The 23821-nt window shown below is 38.9% G+C and overlaps 1 protein-coding gene across 5 annotated transcripts in view; it reads right to left on the reverse strand.

Annotated features, from left to right (window-relative positions):
• CHRDL1 (chordin like 1) overlaps positions 1–14636 on the reverse strand; it is a 125802-nt gene extending 111166 nt beyond the window's left edge. For 4 of the 5 annotated variants that reach the window (XM_054544968.2, XM_024241045.3, XM_024241047.3 and 1 more), the window contains exons 1-2: positions 14481–14636; positions 10836–10963 (exon numbers count right to left, since the gene is read on the reverse strand). In XM_054544968.2, coding sequence (XP_054400943.1) covers positions 10836–10929 — 94 coding nt within the window. In that variant the 5' untranslated portion in view covers positions 10930–10963; positions 14481–14636. Of the gene's footprint in view, positions 1–10835; positions 10964–14422 lie in introns of all 5 variants that reach the window. The other variant, XM_024241044.3, reaches the window with a different exon arrangement.
• Positions 14637–23821: the final 9185 nt, after the last annotated feature.

Genomic DNA, 23821 nt, shown 5'->3' on the forward strand with positions numbered 1-23821 from the left:
ATTGTGCCCTTCTATCTTTCATTAGCATAAACAACTGGGAGTTGATGATATTCTCATTAGTCTTTACTATGAGGCCATGAGGAGATCCTTTTACAGAAAGGCTGCTAAGCTGATGAAACCTGACCTGAATATTTTTTCAGGCTAATATCATCTCTTCCATGTCATATGGCATAGGACTTTGGGCAAAAATAAAAACGCCTGTTCAAAAAACCAAATTGTTCTTCCTATCAGCACTTTAGCGGTGCAAATCTCTGTGAAGGAAGACTTTCTGTTTGATCAGGAATACTTTTGTTCCCTTTGGTAAAGAATAAAAGTTGAGCTCTTGAACTTTTCACAATAGAATCAAATTTGCATATCCTGCAACTCATGTCTAAACCGCCCAGCTTTCACTTACAGACAACATGGGATATATCTTTACTACAGGTGCATTTTAGAGACTACAATTGTGAATTGATCTTAAGTGAAACAACTCAAAAACAAAAAGCCAAATACTGCATGTTCTCACTTACAAGTGGAAGCTAAATAATGTGTATATATGGACATACATTTTGGAAAAATAGACACAGGAGATGTGGAAAGGTGGGAGGGTAGGAGAAGTGTGGGGAATGAGGAATTACCTATTGGATACAATGTACACAATTCGGGTGATGGCTACACTAAAAGCTCAGACTTCGCCACTATGCAGAATATTCTTGTAACAAAACCGCACTTGTATCCCCTAAGTTTATATAAATAAATAAGCAAACCCTGATCCATACTGTCTAAAAAGTGCTTCAGTTTTGTAAACTAATATATTTGTATAACTGAGCTTAGAAAAAAAGACTACAAGTGTGTATATATATATATATATATATATATATATAAATTAACTATGGTTATCCATACATGTTGTGATTACTGCCCATTTTTGTTTTCCTTATATTTTTATGTATCTTTTGAATGTTTAACAATGAGCATCTATTTTAAAATCAGAAACAAATCATGTTAATAGAAGGCTTGCTTAGGGCATCTGTTAGTTGACAATCCAGTCTAGTAGACATATTAAACATCTATTTAACATTTCCATGTTCTATTCTCCAATTTAGATCATTCAAAGGGAAAGTACCTGGAATGCATTTCCTTACTGCTTATAGAAAGTCCTTTATTGAATTATAATTTAATATTTGTCTTCTTCCTTTACAGAGTGTCAGTAAAGAAATGTCAAACAGACAATTCTTTTTTCTATGAAACCAAGGTTACCCAGAATGTGCCTTATTCAAACATCCCATGATCAATACTGCTTGAGTGGGTTAGAGGTGGGAATAACCTCTGTAGATGAAACTGTAAATTTTCTCTTGACAACAAACCCAAAGTTTCTCTTTTCATCCTTTTGGGAGGCATAAGCCAAATTTACAGTATAAATGCTATAATCTACTAAACCAAATGTTAAAAACATCTATTCCTTCTATTTTCTTCAGATGATCTCTATTTTATTTCATCTTTAAAAACATTATCTTGCCCCTATTCTTTCACCTCTAATGTGGATCTAATCTTTCTAGAAGCAGACAGGCTATAAATCTTAAATGGATAAAATATTCTTTGCAATTACCTTGTGACAATATTAAACATCTATATGGTTTGCTCCAAGTACACAAAACCAGGGCCTTCGTTTCCCTCGTTCCACCTCCCCAGCCCCTATACTATTCTCCTTTAGTTTTCAGTCCTGAAGGCAAGAATTCTTTTCAATTTGTAAGCAGTGAATCTTTACTTCATAGAACATGAATAATTCAACCAATACCACACGGCAAACAAGAGAAGACTGACCGGAAACCAGGTCTCTTGACTTTAAGCACAGTCCTCTTTCCATTAAACTATGAAGACATTGCAATCCTACTGAGAAGTCAGGGAAATATAAGAAGCATAGAGAGTGGGGTGTTAAAGTCTCCCATTATTATTGTGTGGGAGTCCAAGTCTCTTTGTAGGTCACTCAGGAATTGCTTTATGAATCTGGGTGCTCAACAGAATATACATTTTTTTCAGCACCACATCACACCTATTCCAAAATTGACCACATAGTTGGAAGTAAAGCTCTCCTCAGCAAATGTAAAAGATCAGAAATTATAACAAACTATCTCTCAGACCACCGTGCAATCAAACTAGAACTCAGGATTAAGAAACTCACTCAAAACCGCTCAACTACGTGGAAATTGAACAACCTGCTCCTGAATGACTACTGGGTACATAACGAAATGAAGGCAGAAATAAAGATGTTCTTTGAAACCAACGAGAACAAAGACACAACATACCAGAATCTCTGGGACACATTCAAAGCACTGTGTAGAGGGAAATTTATAGCACTAAATGCCCACAAGAGAAAGCAGGAAAGATCCAAAATTGACACCCTAACATCACAATTAAAAGAACTAGAAAAGCAAGAGCAAACACATTCAAAAGCTAGCAGAAGGCAAGAAATAACTAAAATCAGAGCAGAACTGAAGGAAATAGAGACACAAAAAACCCTTCAAAAAATCAATGAATCCAGGAGCTGGTTTTTTGAAAGGATCAACAAAATTGATAGACCACTAGCAAGATTAATAAAGAAGAAAAGAGAGAAGAATCGAATAGACGCAATAAAAAATGATAAAGGGGATATCACCACTGATCCCACAGAAATACAAACTTCCATCAGAGAATACTACAAACACCTGTATGCAAATAAACTAGAAAATCTAGAAGAAATGGATAAATTCCTCGACACATACACCCTCCCAAGACTAAACCAGGAAGAAGTTGAATCTCTGAATAGACCAATAATAGGCTCTGAAATTGTGGCAATAATCAATAGCTTACCAACCAAAAAGAGTCCAGGACCAGATGGATTCACAGCCGAATTCTACCAGAGGTAGAAGGAGGAACTGGTACCATTCCCTCTGAAACTATTCCAATCAATAGAAAAAGAGGGAATCCTCCCTAACTCATTTTATGAGGCCAGCATCATCCTGATACCAAAGCCGGGCAGAGACACAACCAAAAAAGAGAATTTTAGACCAATATCCTTGATGAACATTGATGCAAAAATCATCAATAAAATACTGGCAAACCGAATCCAGCAGCACATCAAAAAGCTTATCCACCATGATCAAGTGGGCTTCAACCCTGGGATGCAAGGCTGGTTCAATATACGCAAATCAATAAATGTAATCCAGCATATAAACAGAAACAAAGACAAAAACCACATGATTATCTCAATAGATGAAGAAAAGGCCTTTGACAAAATTCAACAATCCTTCATGCTAAAAACTCTCAATAAATTAGGTATTGATGGGACGTATCTCAAAATAATAAGAGCTATCTATGACAAACCCACAGCCAATATCATACTGAACAGGCAAAAACTGGAAGCATTCCCTTTGAAAACTGGCACAAGGCAGGGATGCCCTCTCTCACCACTCCTATTCAACATAGTGTTGGAAGTTCTGGCCAGGGCAATTAGGCAGGAGAAGGAAATAAAGGGTATTCAGTTAGGAAAAGAGGAAGTCAAATTGTCCCTGTTTGCAGATGACATGATTGTATATCTAGAAAACCCCATTGTCTCAGCCCAAAATCTCCTTAAGTTGATAAGCAACTTCAGCAAAGTCTCAGGATACAAAATCCATGTACAAAAATCACAAGCATTCTTATACACCAATAACAGACAAACAGAAAGCCAAATCATGAGTGAACTCCCATTCACAATTGCTTCAAAGAGAATAAAATACCTAGGAATCCAACTTACAAGGGATGTGAAGAACCTCTTCAAGGAGAACTACAAACCACTGCTCAATGAAATAAAAGAGGATACAAACAAATGGAAGAACATTCCATGCTTATGGGTAGGAAGAATCAATATCATGAAAATGGCCATACTGCCCAAGGTAATTTATAGATTCAATACCATCCCCATCAAGCTACCGATGACTTTCTTCACAGAATTGGAAAAAACTACTTTAAAGTTCATATGGAACAAAAAAAGAGCCCACATCACCAAGTCAATCCTAAGCCAAAAGAACAAAGCTGGAGGCATCACGCTACTTGACTTCAAACTATACTACAAGGCTACAGTAACCAAAACAGCATGGTACTGGTACCAAAACAGAGATACAGATCAATGGAACAGAACAGAGCCCTCAGAAATAACGCTGCATATCTACAACTATCTGATCTTTGACAAACCTGAGAAAAACAAGCAATGGGGAAAGGATTCCCTATTTAATAAATGGTGCTGGGAAAACTGGCTAGCCATGTGGAGAAAGCTGAAACTGGATCCCTTCCTTATACCTTATACAAAAATTAATTCAAGATGGATTAAAGACTTACATGTTAGACCTAAAACCATAAAAACCCTAGAAGAAAACCTAGGCATTACCATTCAGGACATAGGCATGGGCAAGGACTTCATGTCTAAAACACCAAAAGCAATGGCAACAAAAGCCAAAATTGACAAATGGGATCTAATTAAACTAAAGAGCTTCTGCACAGCAAAAGAAACTACCATCAGAGTGAACAGGCAACCTACAAAATGGGAGAAAATTTTCACAACCTACTCATCTGACAAAGGGCTAATATCCAGAATCTACAATGAACTCAAATTTACAAGAAAAAAACAACCCCATCAAAAAGTGGGAAAAGGATATGAACAGACACTTCTCAAAAGAAGACATTTATGCAGCCAAAAAACACATGAAAAAATGCTCACCATCACTGGCTATCAGAGAAATGCAAATCAAAACCACAGTGAGATATCATCTCACACCAGTTAGAATGGCAATCATTAAAAAGTCAGGAAACAGGTGCTGGAGAGGATGTGGAGAAATAGGAACACTTTTACACTGTTGGTGGGACTGTAAACTAGTTCAACCATTGTGGAAGTCGGTGTGGCGATTCCTCAGGGATCTAGAACTAGAAATACCATTCGACCCAGCCATCCCATTACTGGGTATATACCCAATGGACTATAAATCATGCTGCTATAAAGACACATGCACACGTATATCTATTGCGGCACTATTCACAATAGCAAAGACTTGGAACCAAGCCAAATGTCCAACAATGATAGACTGGATTAAGAAAATGTGGCACATATACACCATGGAATACTATGCAGCCATAAAAAATGATGAGTTCATGTCCTTTGTAGGGACATGGATGAAATTGGAAATCATCATTCTCAGTAAACTAGCGCAAGAACAAAAAACCAAACACCGCATGTTCTCACTTATAGATGGGAATTGAACAATGAGAACACATGGACGCAGGAAGGGGAACATCACACTCTGGGGACTGTTGTGGGGTGGGGGGAGGGGGGAGGGATAGCATTAGGAGATATACCTAATGCTAAATGACGAGTTAATGGGTGCAGCACACCAGCATGGCACATGTATACATATGTAACTAACCTGCACATTGTGCACATGTACCCTAAAACTTAAAGTATAATAATAATAAAAGAAAAAAAAAAGAAGCATAGACATAGAGGCACATACTTTTAACCTTCCTCACAACTTTCCTTTGGGTTAGCAAATGTAGGTTCTGGAAAAATTTTTAGTCCTTGTCTCAGTCTTTTAACTCCCAAATAGTATACCGTCCCTCTTAGGAATTTGGGTTAGAAAATTTTTATTCATTTACTTGGATCATCTCTTATGCGCTAAGTGGCTGCCATGTATAAAGGACTGGGCTTCTATTCAAGACAATGAACTGACTTCTTCAAAGAATTCCAGGAGGCAAATGGGTATAGTGAACAGAACACTTAATTCGGAGACCTGGGTTTTGGTTCTGCCTCTGGCTGGTACTTGCTGCTTGTCCTTGAACAAAGTCACTTGATTTCATTGAGTTTCAAGTTTCTCACTTTAAAATTAAGGGGATAATATCTTTGGCTTGTAAGAGAGTTGCTCTAATAGCAACCACTTATGAAAAACTTACTACATGCCAGCCACTATGCAAAGCACTTGGTGTACACAGTCTCGTTTCTTCTTCAAATGACAATGCTCACGCTCATTACGCTATTATTTCCCCCACCGTAGTGATAAGAAAACTAAAGATGGAGAGGTTAGGTAACATTCCCAAGGTACATAAGTAAGTCAAGGAGCTAGGGATTGGATCTAGGCTAACTACAGAGCCTCCATGACAAAACCTACTGCCCCCTCACCAAAATAAAAAACAATAAAGAGTATACTTTGAAAAGCATTAAGCTATCTAATTTTAAGTATTCCTTTCTTCTAATTCCACTTAATTGAACTTCTAAGATGTGAACAGGTCCACTCATTTGCTTGTTCAATAATCACCTCAAATGTCCAAGGGAGAATCTGGAGGAGGAAAACCCATGCCTTCCTGGCTGGCTCTCACAATAGACAGAGAAGTTCTAAGTGGGCTTCACATGTTTCAAACTTTCTAAGTATCTTCTTCCTTCCCTTCAATCTTTTGGTGGCTTGCCTGTCCTGAGAAGTCCAGAGGCCCACTTTTAGCCAAATCTGAATGTTGGAAGCTTTTCTCTTGAGGAGAAAAATAAGTGACAATCTAGCTCCTTGAAGATCCAGTTAACTATCTTGTAAAGCAGGAGTGGACTCCATGAAATACATGAACAATTTCTCTCTCCAGAACCTTTGCCAGACTTGGCACAGGCTGGCCTATTAGAAATACATAATTGAATATTCTTAACAACTCAATTCTTCAACCTCACTTTGATCAATAGTTCATTACCTAAGTTAGATCTGCCAAAGGGGCAAACTCTTCAGCCCATTTGTCCCATATTTGCATGAATATTATGCTGTGAATGTTACGCTCCTTTGAATTTCAAAAGAGTTTCCTGGCCCCATTGACTACAACTTTAACAACAGAGCATAATGGAGTTATACAGAAGGACCTTTTCCCAGCTAAAGACCTCAAACCTTGCTGATGCCGAACAGTAACAAACTTTTATGTAAGCAACAAATGGCTCATTCATCCATTGCAATGCACTATCAGTATTTTTGGGTTTCCTGAGCCTGTCTCTCTTATAAGAGAAATTGTAACTATGGCTAATTAGCTACCAGCAAGTGGCAGCACCCACCTTCACCATTCCTTGTGATGAGCTTTCCACAAACAAAGCATTTTTTCCACACCTCTTCAGATTTCTGAATCAATTGAGTGAGCATCTTTGACCATAATGGCATCCCCCGTCATTCCCCCCTGATGCCCCAAATAGGAGAGCAAACAGGCTACAAAACACATTCCTTGACCTAAAAGCTTATATTCTAACCAGCCCCTGCAAGATAAAAAACTTTGCCTTCTTTTGGTAAAATGGTGTCAGACAAGGAGAGACGTGAAGGGTTTATGTCCCAGGCCTACTCTTACCCATTTTCTGAAGTTTTTCCAGTTGCTTTCCTTTTTAATTTTAGAAAACCTCTCTATTTCTTCATCTACTCACATACCAACTTGTCTCTAGAAATGCACAGTAAAAATATGGGAAATAAGATGTACTTTTACTTTAAAAAGAGCTTTTCTCCTGTTTTAAAAGTGAAACTTGCCAATTGTGGAAATTTTGGAATAGACAGAAGCATAAAAGTGAGCAAAAATAACATTCATAAACCTACCATCCAGAGATTTAAAAAAAATTAGTTCCCCATTGCATACCATACGGGAATATAAATTTCAGATGGAATAGAGAAGTATGGGTAAAACATAAAATTATGGCAGCAGTAGAAGAAAATATAAAAATATAGGGTGAGAAAGACCTTCCTAGAAATAAGAAATCCAGAAGCCATACAGAAAATGAATGACAGATCAGACTACGTAAAATTTTGAAACTTCTATATGGGAAAAATACAACTTAAAGATGAAAACAAGTGGCATATCAAAAATAATATTTAAAATATAAAAGGTTAATAAGTAAGTTTTTAACAAATAAATATCACAAGCAACCAAACTAAAAAATAGACAATTCACTGAAGATATAAAATTGAACTAGTACATAATTGAAAAGATGCTGCAGAAACAGAAAAATACCAAGCAAAACTGACAGATTATTTCTCCTATTAAAATGGCCCCGAAATACAAAGATTGATTATAATCTTGGTGAAGGAATTAGAAATGGACTTTCATACATAGATGGTGGGAGCATAAATTAATACAACTTATATGAAGGGCAATTGGACAGTACTTATCAAGATTAAAACTGAACATGCACTTCGACTATTTCTCACAAATACTTGAATAAGTGCCTAAAGATGTTCATAAATGCCTTACTTTTAATAGCAAAAACCAGAAACAACCTCAATATCTACAAATATAGACTGGTTAAATAAACCAATGCAAACTTATGCAACTGCAAACCATGCAAGCATTAGAAAGAATATGGCACTATTACACTGCAACGTATTGACATGGAAGGATGTCCTACACACATTATTGAGCAAAAGCAAATCACAGAAAAGTGTATATAATATCCTATTTTTGTAAAACAAAATATCATACAGACATGTATATATAATTTTATAAAACAAAGAAAGTAGTTTGGAAGATCACACAGCAAACCACTAATAATGGTTATCCCAGGAGAGTGGAATGAGAGTTTAGGGACACATGTTCCACATGAAGCTCAGATGCTTTCATGTTGTTTTGTATAATAAGCATACATATTAATTTTATAATTTAAAAAACTTAAAAATAAGTTAACAAGCATTTCCCAGGGCCACCAAATTTTCAATAAACAGTGTTTTTAATGGTAGCATTACATTGCATTACCTGGATCATTTTTGTAACTATTTATCTATGAACTGACATTTCCACTGCTTCTGACTTCTCACTGTTAGAGCTGCAATATAAATCTCTGTGAATGCATATTGTGTGTGTTTGTGTATGTGTATGCATATATCAAGACAACAAACATAGGACATATGCTTTGAGGTTTTCCCTTTAGCAGAGATGATTTTGCATGTCTTCAGAATAGTTAGCTTGGGCATGGACACACATAATGATGCTCAGTGGCTCATTAAGGGAAGGACCATGACCTCAGCCTCATCATCTGACAATAAGCCTGAAACACTGGACCAGATCTGGTGCCCTAGGCCATCTGTTACATAATCACTTTGGCACCAATTGAATATCAAAAGGGCTTGGGACAAATTCATAAGCACAAGGAAATATTAGAAAGTAGTAGATTTGGGTTTGTAATTTTTTTAAGTCACATCTTTCTTTGTCTAAGTTTCATGGACAATATTATTCAATTCTTCATAAATATGAAAGGCTTTCCATAAGAGATGGTCTTCTGAGAGTTACAAGCTTTCCCCATGAGGTCATCATTAACAGGCTATAAGGGAAGTTTCTCTCTAAGACAGGAAGATTTTTTTGTATAAATTTAAGGGGTACAAGTGCAGTTTTGTTACATGGATATATCGCATAAAGTCTGGACTTTAAGTGTAACCATCACCCAAATAATGTACGTTGTACTTCATCCCTAAGCCCAGCTAATTGTGAGCTGAGCTGAGAATGCATGGATGCTTCTGTCACATCCACTTAAATCAAGGAAGGCTTCTGGAAGAGGAGGATTCTGAGATGAACTATATTCCAGTGGAAGAAGAAGGAAGCAATTTGAGGGATACAAGAGTAGAGGCTGATCCAAGATTCCTTGCTGAGATCATGCCCCACTAAACTTCCTTTTGTGTCCCAATCATACTAGATATCACCATAGACTGCTCATGCTCAAAAGCGTAATCAAAAACACTATTAAACACTATTTCTCCCAGGAAGAAGACTACATTTACTATGAAAATTGTAGTGGGACAGAAACACACTTAAGGATGGAATAGGCTTGGCACTGTTCTCCTTGTCAGCAAGCCTTCTGCCTGATCTATTTAACTTATGTGATAAAAGAGATAAAGGTTTAAGTGATGGGCTTCAGATGCTGCTTCAGTTCCTACCAAGAATATTTTCACAGCTCCTTCTCATGAATAAGTTCAGCGGAGCAGAGAATGCCCCTCTTGGACCAATTCCATTTTGTGCTTCTTTTGATGCTTCAAAAAGGGGAACTAGAGCTTAGTCTTTTCCTTCAAATTTAGAGCAAGCATCTACCTCAGAGGTGGCTGCAAGTGGCCCAAAGAAGGTAAGACCCACATTGTGCAAAGGCAGCAAGAACGGAGATGTCGACCGTTACTCATAAATCTCCTAAACGTGGCAGCAAGGAGGGTTAATTATCCCCCCCCACCCCCACTTCCTGCCACTCTCTGCTTTCTCCAATGTGTTAGCCCATTACACGGATCGCTGACTTTCTAGAAATATTCCCTGGCTTTGCGGGGATGTTCTTTTCAATAAATGGCATCCAATTTGCTAACGGTCCCTGGAATCTCAATTTCCTCAAAAGATTTTTCATCTGAGCCCAGTTCATAGGAAGGTTTCATCCTTCCTCGTTTTTCGGCATAAGGGAATAGGCAAAGCCTGCTTTTCTTTTTCTTTTCTGTGTCATTATTTTTCATAAACTGAAAGCCTTTGCTGAAGAGTCTGAAATTTGGGAAAATTCCAGCTCATCTGTCAGATATTTCTAGAGTTACGTAAAATGTAATGAGATTTGTATAGTTTAGAACAGGGAAAAGAAAATAAGCTAATGTGTCATATGTTCTATGAGACAAAGACTACATGATAATCAGAAAAACAGCCCCAAATTTAGTTGGCCTGATTCAAAGCTCTCATTCTTTTATCAATTCATGCATAAACCAGTAATATTCACTTGCTTCTCTTAGAATAATGGCACGGCCACATTTGGGCTAAATCACAATTGCTACAGATTATAGCCACATTTTCAAAGAAATTATAAAAAGTGTATTATTTTCCAAATGCAAGACACTTACGTTTTACTTGCTCTGTTTTGCCTCCTTCTAGCAAAAGAAAGAACAACAAGGAAAAGATGTATTTCATGCCTCCCATTTTCCACTTTTTTCTCATTTGGACCACTGCAAAAGGTGACAGAACCTTCAAGCTGTTGGGAAGAAAGCAGAAAAAAGACTTAACACAGATCTTCTGGAACTGATAGAGGTCACTGATGTTCAGGCTTCTAACCTGCTAGAATAAAAAAAAAATGTCGGAGAATTTACATAAGCGTAAGTATTGTTTGCCTGCACAAGATAAAGGACTTGCTTCTTCTGTCTTGCAAAGCTTGTGGGCGAAAATTCAAGTGAATGAGGGTGCATTCCTATCCAAAGCTGAGGCTAAGTCCTTACAGGCAAGTCATAGGAAAATGAAAATAAATTTTGAAATCTTCCTTTCTAAGGGAATTAAAGTTGATTTCTCAAGAGATTTTTTTTGGGAGAAAAGGGAAACTTTAGCTTGCAAAAACGGTTATTTTAGCAAACAAGGTAAAAGTAACAAGCATGAGACCAAGCAATTTCTGAAATGAAAGTTAACTAATTTTAGCTTCAAGACTCTACTTTTACCATTAATCCTTTTGGAATGAAGTACAAATTGATCAGTTTCTCCTGTGTCCTCTATGAGATCTACAAGGATCTTTGGTTTGGCAACTAATTTTGGAATAGATGTAATTAGCAAATGGATGCAATTAAACACCTGAAAAGTTTTATTGCTTAAAATGGTTCCGACATATTCCTCCCCCAAGAAGTCCACTGTAAAATGGAAATTTTAAATGGGCCATTTTTAGGGGACATTGGGCAAATTAAACAGATAATTTGTTCACCTTGCACCACCATGCAAAAGGCCATTAAAACAACTACAATTCTTCAAAACATGAGATTGGCATTCCCAGTGTAAGGGGTAGAAATCTTAAACCTTTTGAACATTGGAACACAGAAAGTTTGCTGTAGCTCATATCTAGTCACGGGTCATTTCCACAGACTTTAGAGTTTGCAAAATTCTTCCAATGGGTGATCTGAAAATATTGAAATGTTCTAAAAACACCAGATTCAATCTGAATGGGAAATGAACTCACTGATCTTTCCAGAAAGTCCAACCTAAACATTGCACATAAAGAACTTGAAGGAATGCAAAACGATCATTTTGGAGAATTGAATATCTTTGGGCTCTGAAGTAGATGTTACAGCTCCTACTTAAATGCTATGAAGTTGCCTGGGTCATTCAAAATCCACTGTTTCAAATTATGAATGCATAACCAAGGAAGAACTGATGACAGAGTAATTTGTGTTATCAGGCAAGATTTGCAGCACCGTCTGCCTTCCTTCTTTACGTCCTCCCTGCTCCTTAAAGAACCAAATTCTCTCAGGACATGTTCCTACCCTCAGTTCTGATGTCTTGGTCCCCTCTGTGAGTTTGTGGCCCACTTACAATCACTCAGAATGTCACTGTCCCTTGAGGGCTACCACGTTTATTTGAAACAAACCATTTTCATTAACAATTTAACACAGCTACCCACCTCAGTGAGGTTCTTCCTGAGCCTATTCTAATAAGTTTAGTCCCCAAGCCTCCAAAAGAGAAAGATTTTTAACCACTGAAATCCAATTTATCACATTCATATATGGATTTCAATGGGTGTTTCTGAAACCATGGTTTTAGGGTCTCCCCATACGAGAATCAACAGGGCTGCTTTTCTTGTATAATGGTTGGGCGATTCGGTGAACAGTAGCATTGCTTCATAACTCAAGTTGGCAAGAAAACAGCTCATAGATTTTTTTGCCTTTCTTAGGTCCCAACTAATATTATGAGCAAATAAAAAAGTTGGTAACTAGAGAGCAATTAATCTCCTTTGGCGTTCCTGTCATCTGTGTGGCCTCCCAGGCTGTGATGGAGAACATCAGAAAATGAATCGCTTTATAAATATTCACTTTTGATTTACAAGATCCTGAAGTCCTGCCTTTGTATTCTGTGCAGAAATATGAACCAAGAAGAGTTCCCTCCCCAGATCTCCTCACTGTTCAATTTCTCTTTATCTCTTCAGCTTTTTCTTTTGGGGAAGGGGGTGGTTCAAAACATGTGTTGGGACTGCAGCAGTAAACACTAGCAAGCATTGCTCAGCGAACTTAGCCGACTCTTATTCTTGCAAAGACCCAAACTGTCCTTAATTTTTCAAATTATACTTTGACCCAGTTAACTGGAGTTATTTCTGCATTAACTCTCTGTCTGCTTCACACAGGCTGCTGTGCCATTGAACTTGCACTGGCTCTTTTACAGGTTACTTAGACACGTAGCCATTGACATGTTTCAGGGGATCCAGGACTCAAGAAAGCAACAACAACAAAAAACCAAAACCCTGCAACTAACACTGGTAGTGGAGGTGGGATGGGAGAGTTCCTGTGTTTTACAAGAGAAAGAGAAATGTATCAAGTACCAAAAGAAAGGTATTTATTAAGGTGCTTCCATGAAACAAGCATTCACATTGTTCATTTGCGTTAAGCAAAGGGACCAACTGCTCCTTGCCCAGCTGTGACTGCAAGGCAATCTGGGCCATCAAGTGTCAGGAGCCCACTTTCAGAACAGGTCTCCTGGGTAGAACAGAAGCAAAGAGACATCCCCACAGGAAGGCTAAGGGATGAACACATGTCAGCCAGTTCTTCACGTCCCACAGTGTCTCTTTAATCCTCCTGAGAGGCTTGACTGACCTTGTAATCTCACATTGACTATCATCTGTGGGACAGCCCCTAGGGTAGAAATTTTCTTTCCAACAAACAATAAGAAAGACACTGGAGTCTCAGGCCCTTGTCCATCAGCTGAAATCCTCTCCCCACTCTACCACCCAGCAAGAAAAGTTCAGTTAACTGGTGGTGTGTGGCCACTGAAAATGGCAGTTTTAACCCAGGGTATCTCTTGTTGGAGGAAATGCTTTCATTGCTGCTTATGACTGACAAACAATGCCTCACATTTGGCTTGCAAAACACCTTTCTGTCATTTCATTTCATTCCACACAACTCCACCTTCAAAATGGGCACTGGGGGGACCCAGAGAACTCAAATAACTTTAGTGGCAGGGCTGGGAGGGACTGGAAAGCAGGCTTTCCGGGCCCTATGCTCTGGCAATATACCGCGTTGCTTCCAGAGCCTAGTGTTTCAAATTCTGACCCCCGTAGTCAGGGCCAAAAAATGAGGCAGATGGCCAGAGGACAGGATAGGGAGCCTTTCGCCCATCTACCCTGTTACATTAACTTTACCACGTATTCATCAGCAAAATGAGAAAACAGGCTCAGGAATACAGGCAGTGATTAAGGGGACTGCAGAGTCCCTTGGGTAGCTCAGGGTGGAGTACCTAAGTGACCTCTCAAAGCAGCAGAGCATAAAGAAATGCAGGCCCAGTGGGGAGGGACGAGCTGTGAGTTCGAATTCAGAGACCTCCAACTTGCTTTGGTCAGAAGCCTTGGGCCCCACCTCCATCCAGGTTGCTAACTGCTGGACCACAGAACAGGTTGGGGTGGCAGGGGAATTTGGGGCACCCTGAGGAAACTTCCAGGGACGGCTCCGGCCAAGAGAAGGCAACCCACCTGTGCAAAGGCTGGAAAAGGAGGTGAGGGAAGCGGGCGCCGGGCACTGCTCACTAACCTGGGCACTGGCCTCCTCCGTCTGCCACGCGTGCACGCGCTCCGAGCTCCCCGGGGCGCTCTCGTCCGAGGTCTGGGGCTCGCAGGTTGTGGCGAGAGCTAGAGTGCGCGCGAGGGGGGAGGGGGAACTCAAAAGTGGGTGGGAGGAAAAACATCACCGCCCTCACACCACGAGGGAGCAGCGGCTTGCTCGGCTCCCGGGGGCAGAGCCAAGGCGCTGGCGCGGCGGCCCGGGGCCACCTGCCCGCCCGCCCGCCCTCCCGCTCGCTCCCCACTTGGCCCGAGAAGCCGGCCGCTCGGCGCTGGCGGGAGTCCGCAAGCACGCAGCCGCTGCAAGCACGCACCCTTTCTCCGCCCTGGCACAATGGCTTTATTTCTGCTCCGCCGGCTCGAAAGTTTAAAAATCGGGAGAAAGTGTGAGACTCAGCCGGCTACTTTCCCATCACACAGCGCCCCCACTGCAGCCCCCCCTCCTTTGGCTAGGCGAGCGTTAGGGTCTTAAAGGGACCGCACAGCTCCTCCGGTCCCTCCTCCCCCTCTGCACTGGATGCACCTAGGAGCTCCCCACCACTCGCGCACGCCCTGAAGATACCGACTACCCTCGGACTCCCCTGCCTGGAAGCCCACACCCGCTCTCCTCCGGCACCAAGGCCTTTCTGAGGTGTGCACCTGGTCTAGTCCTGAGCTGGTGCCCTGGACACAGAATGAACCGGCCTCGCAAATCACGCCCTAGCATGCTGCTTATCATTTCAGGGCGTTTCCCATATCCACACTGTGCCTAACAGAGTGACAAAGCTTTGGTTTGGTGTCCTTAAAGGCGGGGTGGAGATGGGTGTGTGTAGGGTCAGGGATTAGAAATCCGCTTTCTCTTACAAACTGGGCTCCCAAGCCTCATGGAAAGGGCGTGTTCTAACTGTTAAGTGTCTTGAAGAAAACTTGGTGCCACCCACTATACCCACCATTTTTTTTTTTTTTAAATAAGTCCCTAAGCTTCTAAGTTGGGCCAAGAGCTCAACCTTGAAATCACAATAGCACTACTGATGCCTTGGTGGGCCTGCCTACTCCAAATTTGTGTTTATTCAACAAGTGATAGTTGCAAAGAATTGTCAGAAACTTCTAAGGTCCAGGAAAGTATTGCCTCGACAGACAATTTTAAGCCCCTAAATTTGGAGAAGAACCGCAGAGCTTTTTTCTAAATGAACTAGATAAATATCTATATTCCTAACATCTGTATAGTATTTTATGGCTTACGGAGTGTTTTCACACACATCAACATTACTTTTTAAACCCTCAAAACCAACCGAACTACCTGAGGTCTCAAGCGTTAGAGTTGGTGGGGAACTTCTGAACCATTCAGCTTAACCTCATCATTTCACAGAAGAGGAAACTGAATTGGGGGAAGAGGATGATGTATCTAAGGTCACACAGCTAGTAAATGAGAAATTTGAGATTCCAATCCAGATTCCCTGACTTTCAACCCACTACTCTCTGGTTGTTATCTCCAGTCTGTAGATGAGGAAATTGATGTTCAGAGAAACTGTGGCTTGTCAAAAACAAAACAAAACAAAACAAAAAAAAACAAAAAAAAAACACAACACTTATCAGGAACAGAAAACAAAGAAAAATTAAAACAAGAATAATTGTCCCTGAACGTTACCTCCTTTTTCTTTTTCAGAAGTGTTAATAGTATCCAACTAGCCCCTGCATTGCTGGAGATGTTTATTTCACTATTAACAAAGGAAAGGGGGCCCTTTCTGCAATGTTGCCTTCAGGGCCCAAAATGTCTAGCTCCGTCCTGCTGCCTGGGTAGCCATACACTGCCACATGCATTCAATTTGTGCTGTAGTATATCGGTTTGAACTTGCTGATTTGTTGCCTTATAACTGTTCTCATGCCGTTTAATGCAGTGATGTTTTGTCTTATTAGATTGTGAGTTCTTCAAGGGCAAGGAATGGTTGTTCAATTTCCCTTGTGCATGCCTTACCCAACTCCCATCATTACTTCCAACATGCTTACAGAGTATTCTGGAAAATGAGTTTCAAGAGATAGTCTGAGACAAACATAAATTCTAGCATTTAAAATAAATAGACTCACTGGGATTTAAAATTCATCTGTTTGGCTACAACCACTCACTCCCTTGCTTGGTGTAGAATCCTAATTACTGCATAACAAACCATCCGAAAACCTAGTGGCTTAAAGCAAGCAATTATTCTCAATTGGTTCTATTGAGTTGATTCTATTGAACTTGCTTAGGATCTCTTATGCAGTTGCAGGCAACTGTATATGGGGCTGCTGGAATTCTCTGACAGGTTTTCCATTAGTGTAAATGTTAGTCATCCTTGTATTTTGTATTAGTTCCGATCTTGATTTCTGAATTGAGAACTCCCATTTGGGTGAGTCCTAATCTAGACATCCTACCAGGTCTTATAGAAACTTAAGTGATGATTGCCTTCATGCTTTATTTTCTCTGTTTATTAAACAGGGATGAGAGCATAATCTCATACTCATTTTTAAAAAGTTTTATTTTAAGATAATGGTAGATTTACATGCAGTTGTAAGAAATAATTCAGAAAGATCTCAAATACCCTTCACCGAATTTTCCCCAATGATAACATCATTCATAAATATAGTACAATGTCACAACCAGGACACTGACATTGATACAATCCATTCATCTTACTCTGATTTCACCAGTTTTATATGTACTCATTTGCCTGTGTATATAATTCTATGCAATTTTATCACATGTGTATATTCATGTGACCACCACCACAGTAAAAATATAAAACAGTGCCATTACCACAAGGATACCCTGTATTACACTTTAATAGTCACACCCATCTTTTCCCTTCCTCCTCTCCCTACTCCCTGTCAACTACTAAACTAAATTGTCCTACATCTCTATAATTTTGTCATTTAAGAATGTTACGTGGAATCATATGGTATGCAACCTTTTGAGATTGTCTCTTCTCTCTTCTCCCCCCACCCTGATATAATTCTCTGGAGACCCATTCAAATTGTTCCTGGTATCAATAGTTTGTTCCTTTTCATTGCTGAGTAGTATTCCATGGTAGGGATATATCACAATTTGTTTAAACCATTCATCTATTGGAGGGTTGATTCTAGATTTTGGTTACAACTGCTATGAACATTTGTCTACAGGTATTTGAATAAACGTAAGTGTTCATTTCTCTGGGATAAATACCCAACAATGTAGTTCCTGGGTTGTATGGTAAATGCATGTTTAGTTTTGTAAGGACTGTCATACTGTTTTTAGAGCAACTGTACTATTTTATATTCCCACCAGAAATGTGTGAGAGATCCAGTTTATCTGCATTCTTGCCAGCATTTTTTGTTGTCATTATTTTTTATTTTAGCCATTCTGGTAGGTATATAGTGATATCTCACTGTGGTTTTAACTTGCATTTCCCTAATACCTAATGATATCTACCATCTTTTCATTATTTATTTGACATCTGTATATTTGTGAATATATTCACAAATATTTTATCCCAGTCTGTAGCTTTTCTTTTCATCCTCTTCCCTTGAACTTCCACAGAACAAAAGTTTTTAATGTTTTATGTCCAATGTATCAAATTTCTGTCATATAGATCGTGTTTTGGCATTAAGTTTAAGAACCCTTTACCTAGCTCTAGATCCTGAATATTTTCTTGTATATTTTTGTTTTAAAAATGTTATAGTCTTAAGTTTTACATTTAATTATGATCTATTTTGAGTTAATTTTTATAAAAGGTATGAGGTTTAGGTTGATGTTCATATTTTGCCTATATATTTTTGTCCAATTGCTCCAGTATCATTTGTTGAAAAAGCTATCTTTCATTGAATTGCTTTTACACCTTGATCAAACATTGGTTGGTCATATTGTGTGAATCTATTTCTGGCTTCTGTATTCGGTCCCATTGATCTATGTGTCTATGCCTCCACCAGTACCACGCAGTCTTGATTACTGTAGACATATGGTAGGCCTGAATTTCAAGTAGAGTGGGTCCTCCCACTTTATTCCTCTTTTTTAGGGTTGTTTTAGCTACTCTAGGTCTTGTACCTTTCCACATAAACTTTAGAATAAACTTGTCTATGTCTACAAAATATCTTACTGGAATTTAGCTAGAAATTGCATTAAACCTATTGATCAATTTGGGGACAATTGACAAATTTAATTTGTTGAGCATTCCAATCCATGAACACAGTATCTCTCCATTTATTTAGGTCTTCTTTGATTTCATTCACCAGTGTTTTGTAGTTTTCAGCATATGACTTCTATACATATTTTGTTAGACTTGTATCTACATATTTCTTTTTCTTTGGAGCAATTGTAAATGTTATTGTATTTTTAATTTCAGTTTCCACGCACTCATTGCTAGTATATATGAATGCAAGTAGTTGTTGTGTGCTGATCTTCTATGCCATGTGTTGCAGAACTCATACTTATTTAAAAAATAAATATGTAAGTGGAGGTATTATGAAATGATTATATATAAAATAATTTTCTGATAGCACAAACTTTTTGCCTTTTAAGTGCTTCTTGTCCCACTGGGACATAGAAAACTCAGGTTATTAAATTAACTTTCAAAAATGGCAGAATACATAAAGATTGATGAGTATATTGTACTATAGGTTTACCTCTTTTTAGAAAAGATGCCACCAACTTAGAGTTTGTATTAATCAGATACTTGATTCAATATATAGAAGTTGACAATTCTCTCTAAAGACCCTTTAGGATTATTCAGCTATATTCTAATGAGCCCCTTTGTTATTTGTATATGTTCTTGTTTGTTACTGAAATTTTTCTCTGTTGTATTTTCTTCCTGCTAGCCATTTCTAAAAACTGCTAGAAAAAAGAGTAATGTCCATCAATGATAGATTGGGTTGAGAAAATGTGGCACATATACACCATGGAATACTATGCAGCCATAAAAAATGATGAGTTCATGTCCTTTGTAGGGACATGGATGAAGCTGGAAACCATCATTCTCAGCAAATTATAGCAAGGACAAAAAACCAAACACCACATGTTCTCACTCATAGGTGGGAATTGAACAACGAGAACATTTGGACACAGGAAGGGGAACATCACACACGGGCCTGTTGTGGGGTGTGGGGAGGGGGGAGGGATAGCATTAGGAGATATACCTAATGTAAATGATGAGTTAATGGGTGCAGCACACCAACATGGCACATGTATACATATGTAACAAACCTGCATGTTGTGCACATGTACCCTAGAACTGAAAGTATAGTAACAAAAATAAAAATAAAAAAATAAAAAATAAATAAAGAAAAAGGAGTTGGTATGGTTCATCTAATATTTCCAGCTTTCCTCCTTTTGAGCTCACGGTAGGATTTTACTCCTCTTCCCTTTTTGAAATTAAGCATGGCCATTGGATTTGCTTTGGCTAATGAAATCTTAGCAAAAGTCATGTGTCGCTTATTTTTACAGCATAACCTTCAATACTGTCTCTTAGCACCAGTGAAAACAATACTGTTTCTTAGAATTTTATGACAACCAAATAAGTAAATAGCAAGAGTAGGTTATAGACTCTTGAAGGTAGAATTAAAAGGAGCAGATTCTCTTTGGTTTAATGTATTCTTGTAAGTTAAGCTGTCATTTTCTATTTATGCCTTTCAGTTATTGTAGTAAACAAAAATAACGCGAAGTATTTTTTATTTGTACTTTGTGTTATATCTGAATATTATCTTATAGAAATAATTTTCTTTTTTAAGTGATTTTAAGATATTTTTGGAAGCATTTTAAGTGATTCATTTCCCAAAGAAACACATCTCCAGATTTATAATAAAGGGCATTGTAAAAGCAAGATTTGGCTTACAGAAAATTTCAGGAACATATTTATTTTTAAAAATCAAGATAATCTCATCATAGTATACAGGATTATATTAACTACCTAAAAGATGAAAGGAGTTAATTTCTTGATCCAAAATTATATTGTGCTTCATCATCACCATGAGTGGGTCATATGGGCAGAACATAAAATACACCACTTCTGACTGAAGATTTGTTTCAGATAGTTTAACTGCATTTCCAAACAGTTATACAAGGTGTTTAAAACTTTTAATCAAAGATGTCATGAAAAATTGGAGACATAATATGTCCAAGTGTTATACTATGCATAGAAAAATGCAATATGGTAGAATAGAAACTGCCTCTCTAGAAGCTGTATTCCTATAGAATGTTGATTCACTTTATCAAATTTCGTTTGCCTAGATAGCTTACTATAGGACCTCAAAGCATCCACAGTTCCCTAGAACCTCCATGAACTTCCCAGATTTTTCACCTTTATTCCCAGAGCTAGGCAGCAGATTGATTTATTATTATTTTTCAGCAGAAGCAATAAAAATCAATGTTTAATTGTCTTAACCACAGCATCTAGGTCTCCTCAGGGAAGTAACATGATGCACAAAGAACCAAGACAACTAAGACTATGGAATCAAGCATACTTGAATTAGAATCCCAAAAAGTCATATAGCCTTTCTGAGCTTGTTTCCTTATAGTATGTAAAAAGGAGATGATGATAAGGTAACTGTGGCAGTTCAATGGCCTACTGTATGTGGAGTGCCTGGAATGTAGTAGGTGCACAATAATTGTTTCTATCCTCACTGTCCCCTCCCTGCTTCCATCCACTTAGTCCAAATGTAAAAGCTATTGCACATTCAGTAAAGTTCTTTATTAGCTAGTCAAGCTTCAGTTTGTCTGTCTTTAAAAGAGAGTGGGGATAAAAGCAGGAAGAGAAAACCAATAATTAACCCAATTTCCCACCCTATTCTTCAAGGCAGGGAGTAAGTTGGAGAGTAGAGTGCCAACATCCCTTCAACAGGAACAGTAAAGAAACTAATGCCAAGATGTAAAATTACTCTCTCCTTGCACACAGGTGTGCAAGCATTAGCTATTGTCCTGGTGCCTGGAGACTATTATAAAATGTTAGATGCAGATTTGGGGCTAGTATGCTCTTCTCTAGCTTCATATCACATGGACTAGAAAACAAGACTCAAGCCAGAGTAGAATCATACGAAGCCACCTGGATATTCTCAGATCCACACTGCCTATTCTTTTAGTTCTCAAGTAAAGAAAATTTGTTTCTCATTAGGAAAGATGCCGGCAACTCAGCTTCAGAGCTATAACCCAGGGAGTAAGAGCAGGAACCAGAGATTCCATAAAGCAAAGATGACAAACTGCTGACCCAAGGGCTGAGGAGAGCCTGCCCACATTTTTTTTTCAAAATTTGAATTGGTTCTAAACAATCTTTAATTTTTGTTATTGGAAGATTTTACATAAAAGACCTTGATTCCAGTTTCTCATAAAAAAATAGATTTACTAGGAACACTGGGCCGACATCTCTCCATGGTAACACAGACTGGAATAGAGTAGTAGCCGCTGCTTTTAGACAGCATATGTGCTTGCCAACTGCCACAGTCCCCACCACTCCCCATTGTGTCCCTTTTGTTACCCTCAGGCATGTTTTACTCATTCACATTACTTTCTTTTTTTTTTTTTATTATACTTTAGGTTCTAGGGTACATGTGCACAACGTGCAGGTTTGTTACATATGTATACATGTGCCATGTTGGTGTGCTGCACCCATTAACTCATCACTTACATTAGGTGTATCTCCTAATGCTTTCCCTCCCCTCTTCCCCAACCCCAAGACAGGCCCTGGTGTGTCATTCACATTACTTTCATAACCTCTAGAGATGTTTGAGTTTGAACCACTATGTACAATGATAACTATTTGAGAAGTGGCTTTTTAGGGAGGAAAACAAAAACCCTGATTTGTAGCAATTTCCGACTTCTGTTGTGTAAATATCTCCTACATGGCCAATTTCAGACTAACAATGTGTTGTCACTTAATGTGAAGTTGGTAAAAGCTGTGCACAATGACTTCTCACAAACTGGTGAGAGCTGGCTCTGGAGCACTACTGGCTTGAATTTGCTCAAAAAAGCTTCATCGAGTTAATGGAATAGTTAGGAGCATGAGCCAGGAGATCTTATTCGTAGAATGAGTCAGAAGTCAACCAGAAAAAGTAAGATTCAACACTTGACATGGAACCTGTCTTTAGACCAACACTACTTCCTTGTTCTCTATGTCTTTTTAAAAATCCCACAGGTCAATTATCTAGCCTTTGGGCATAGGATAATCTGAGAGGGAAGTATGAGCTAATGAAGGATGAGCACTAGCTTGAGGAGATCAGAAGACACAGTACAGGACCCCTAATAGTACTGCTGAGTTCTTCCTGAAACTGAATACTGTCCTCCTTTTGTCCTTATAGGAAGGAGACTAAGGGAAGGGACTGCGGAGAGCAGGAAGCCACCCATTTAGAACCCAAGTTCAGAGAGATATTGAAATAGGCTGTGAATCACATCCAGAAATCTCTTCTCACACTAGAACTGTAGGGCTATGACCTCATATGCATATGGCAAAGACCACAGGCAGGGACATCATCCTGTCCTATCCCGTACCGGAAAGTGACTGTGCATAGAATACTACCCTGGAAGGTGAAAACTCTAAAGCTTCTTAGAGACAGCTTAGTCCAAATCTGATGAATTCACAGAGAAAAAAACTGAGGCCCAGATAAGTGGCACAACCAAGTCTGGAAACCAGGTTTTCTGACAGCCAGTCTGGGGCTTATTTCTTCTACCTCACACTGCCTCTCAGGAGTTAAAAAGCAAAAGATTCAGTCCACCAACTGGTTGTGTTGCCAAACCAGCAACATGAATAATATTTTTTGACTGAATCAACTGTCTGTTTAGGCATCATGTAGACATAGTCAAACACTCATCTCCAGTTTTCTCTGTGTTTGGATGATTTAAAAACCTAGCAGAGAATCTGCACGTCCAGGGAGTTTTGCCAAGAAAATCTGAATATCTAAACAGTCACTCTCACATTGGCCCTATAACCAAGTGTCCAAATCTTTTTTCCTCTTTTCATATTAGAGAAAATATAATGTTCTTGCCACAAGGAAAGCAGCATCAGAATCTGGAAGGATTCTTGAACTGCAAGTTATGACTCTTGGCTTTAATTCTCTCTTCCTTGGATGGGTCATATCCCAACCTCCTGCTCCCTGTGGGCCTCAGTTTCCCCGTCTGTAAAATGTAAGAACTGAACTCCATGATCTCGTAGATTCCTTCAAGCTCTAGCAGTCTCTTATGGTAAAATCCTAATCCAAGCGTCTGTTCACTCAACTCATTGGCCCTTTCCAACCAGTGTTTCTCTGGCTACAGGACTTTCTGGAACCCAAGTGCCAGAGACAGAGCTGTGCCTCTAAAAGACTGCAAGACTTAGTAGTTGGAGTTATTCTCCTCTGCAGCTA

Source organism: Pongo abelii, chromosome X (genome assembly GCF_028885655.2).
Source record: "Pongo abelii isolate AG06213 chromosome X, NHGRI_mPonAbe1-v2.0_pri, whole genome shotgun sequence".
NCBI lineage: Eukaryota > Metazoa > Chordata > Mammalia > Primates > Hominidae > Pongo > Pongo abelii.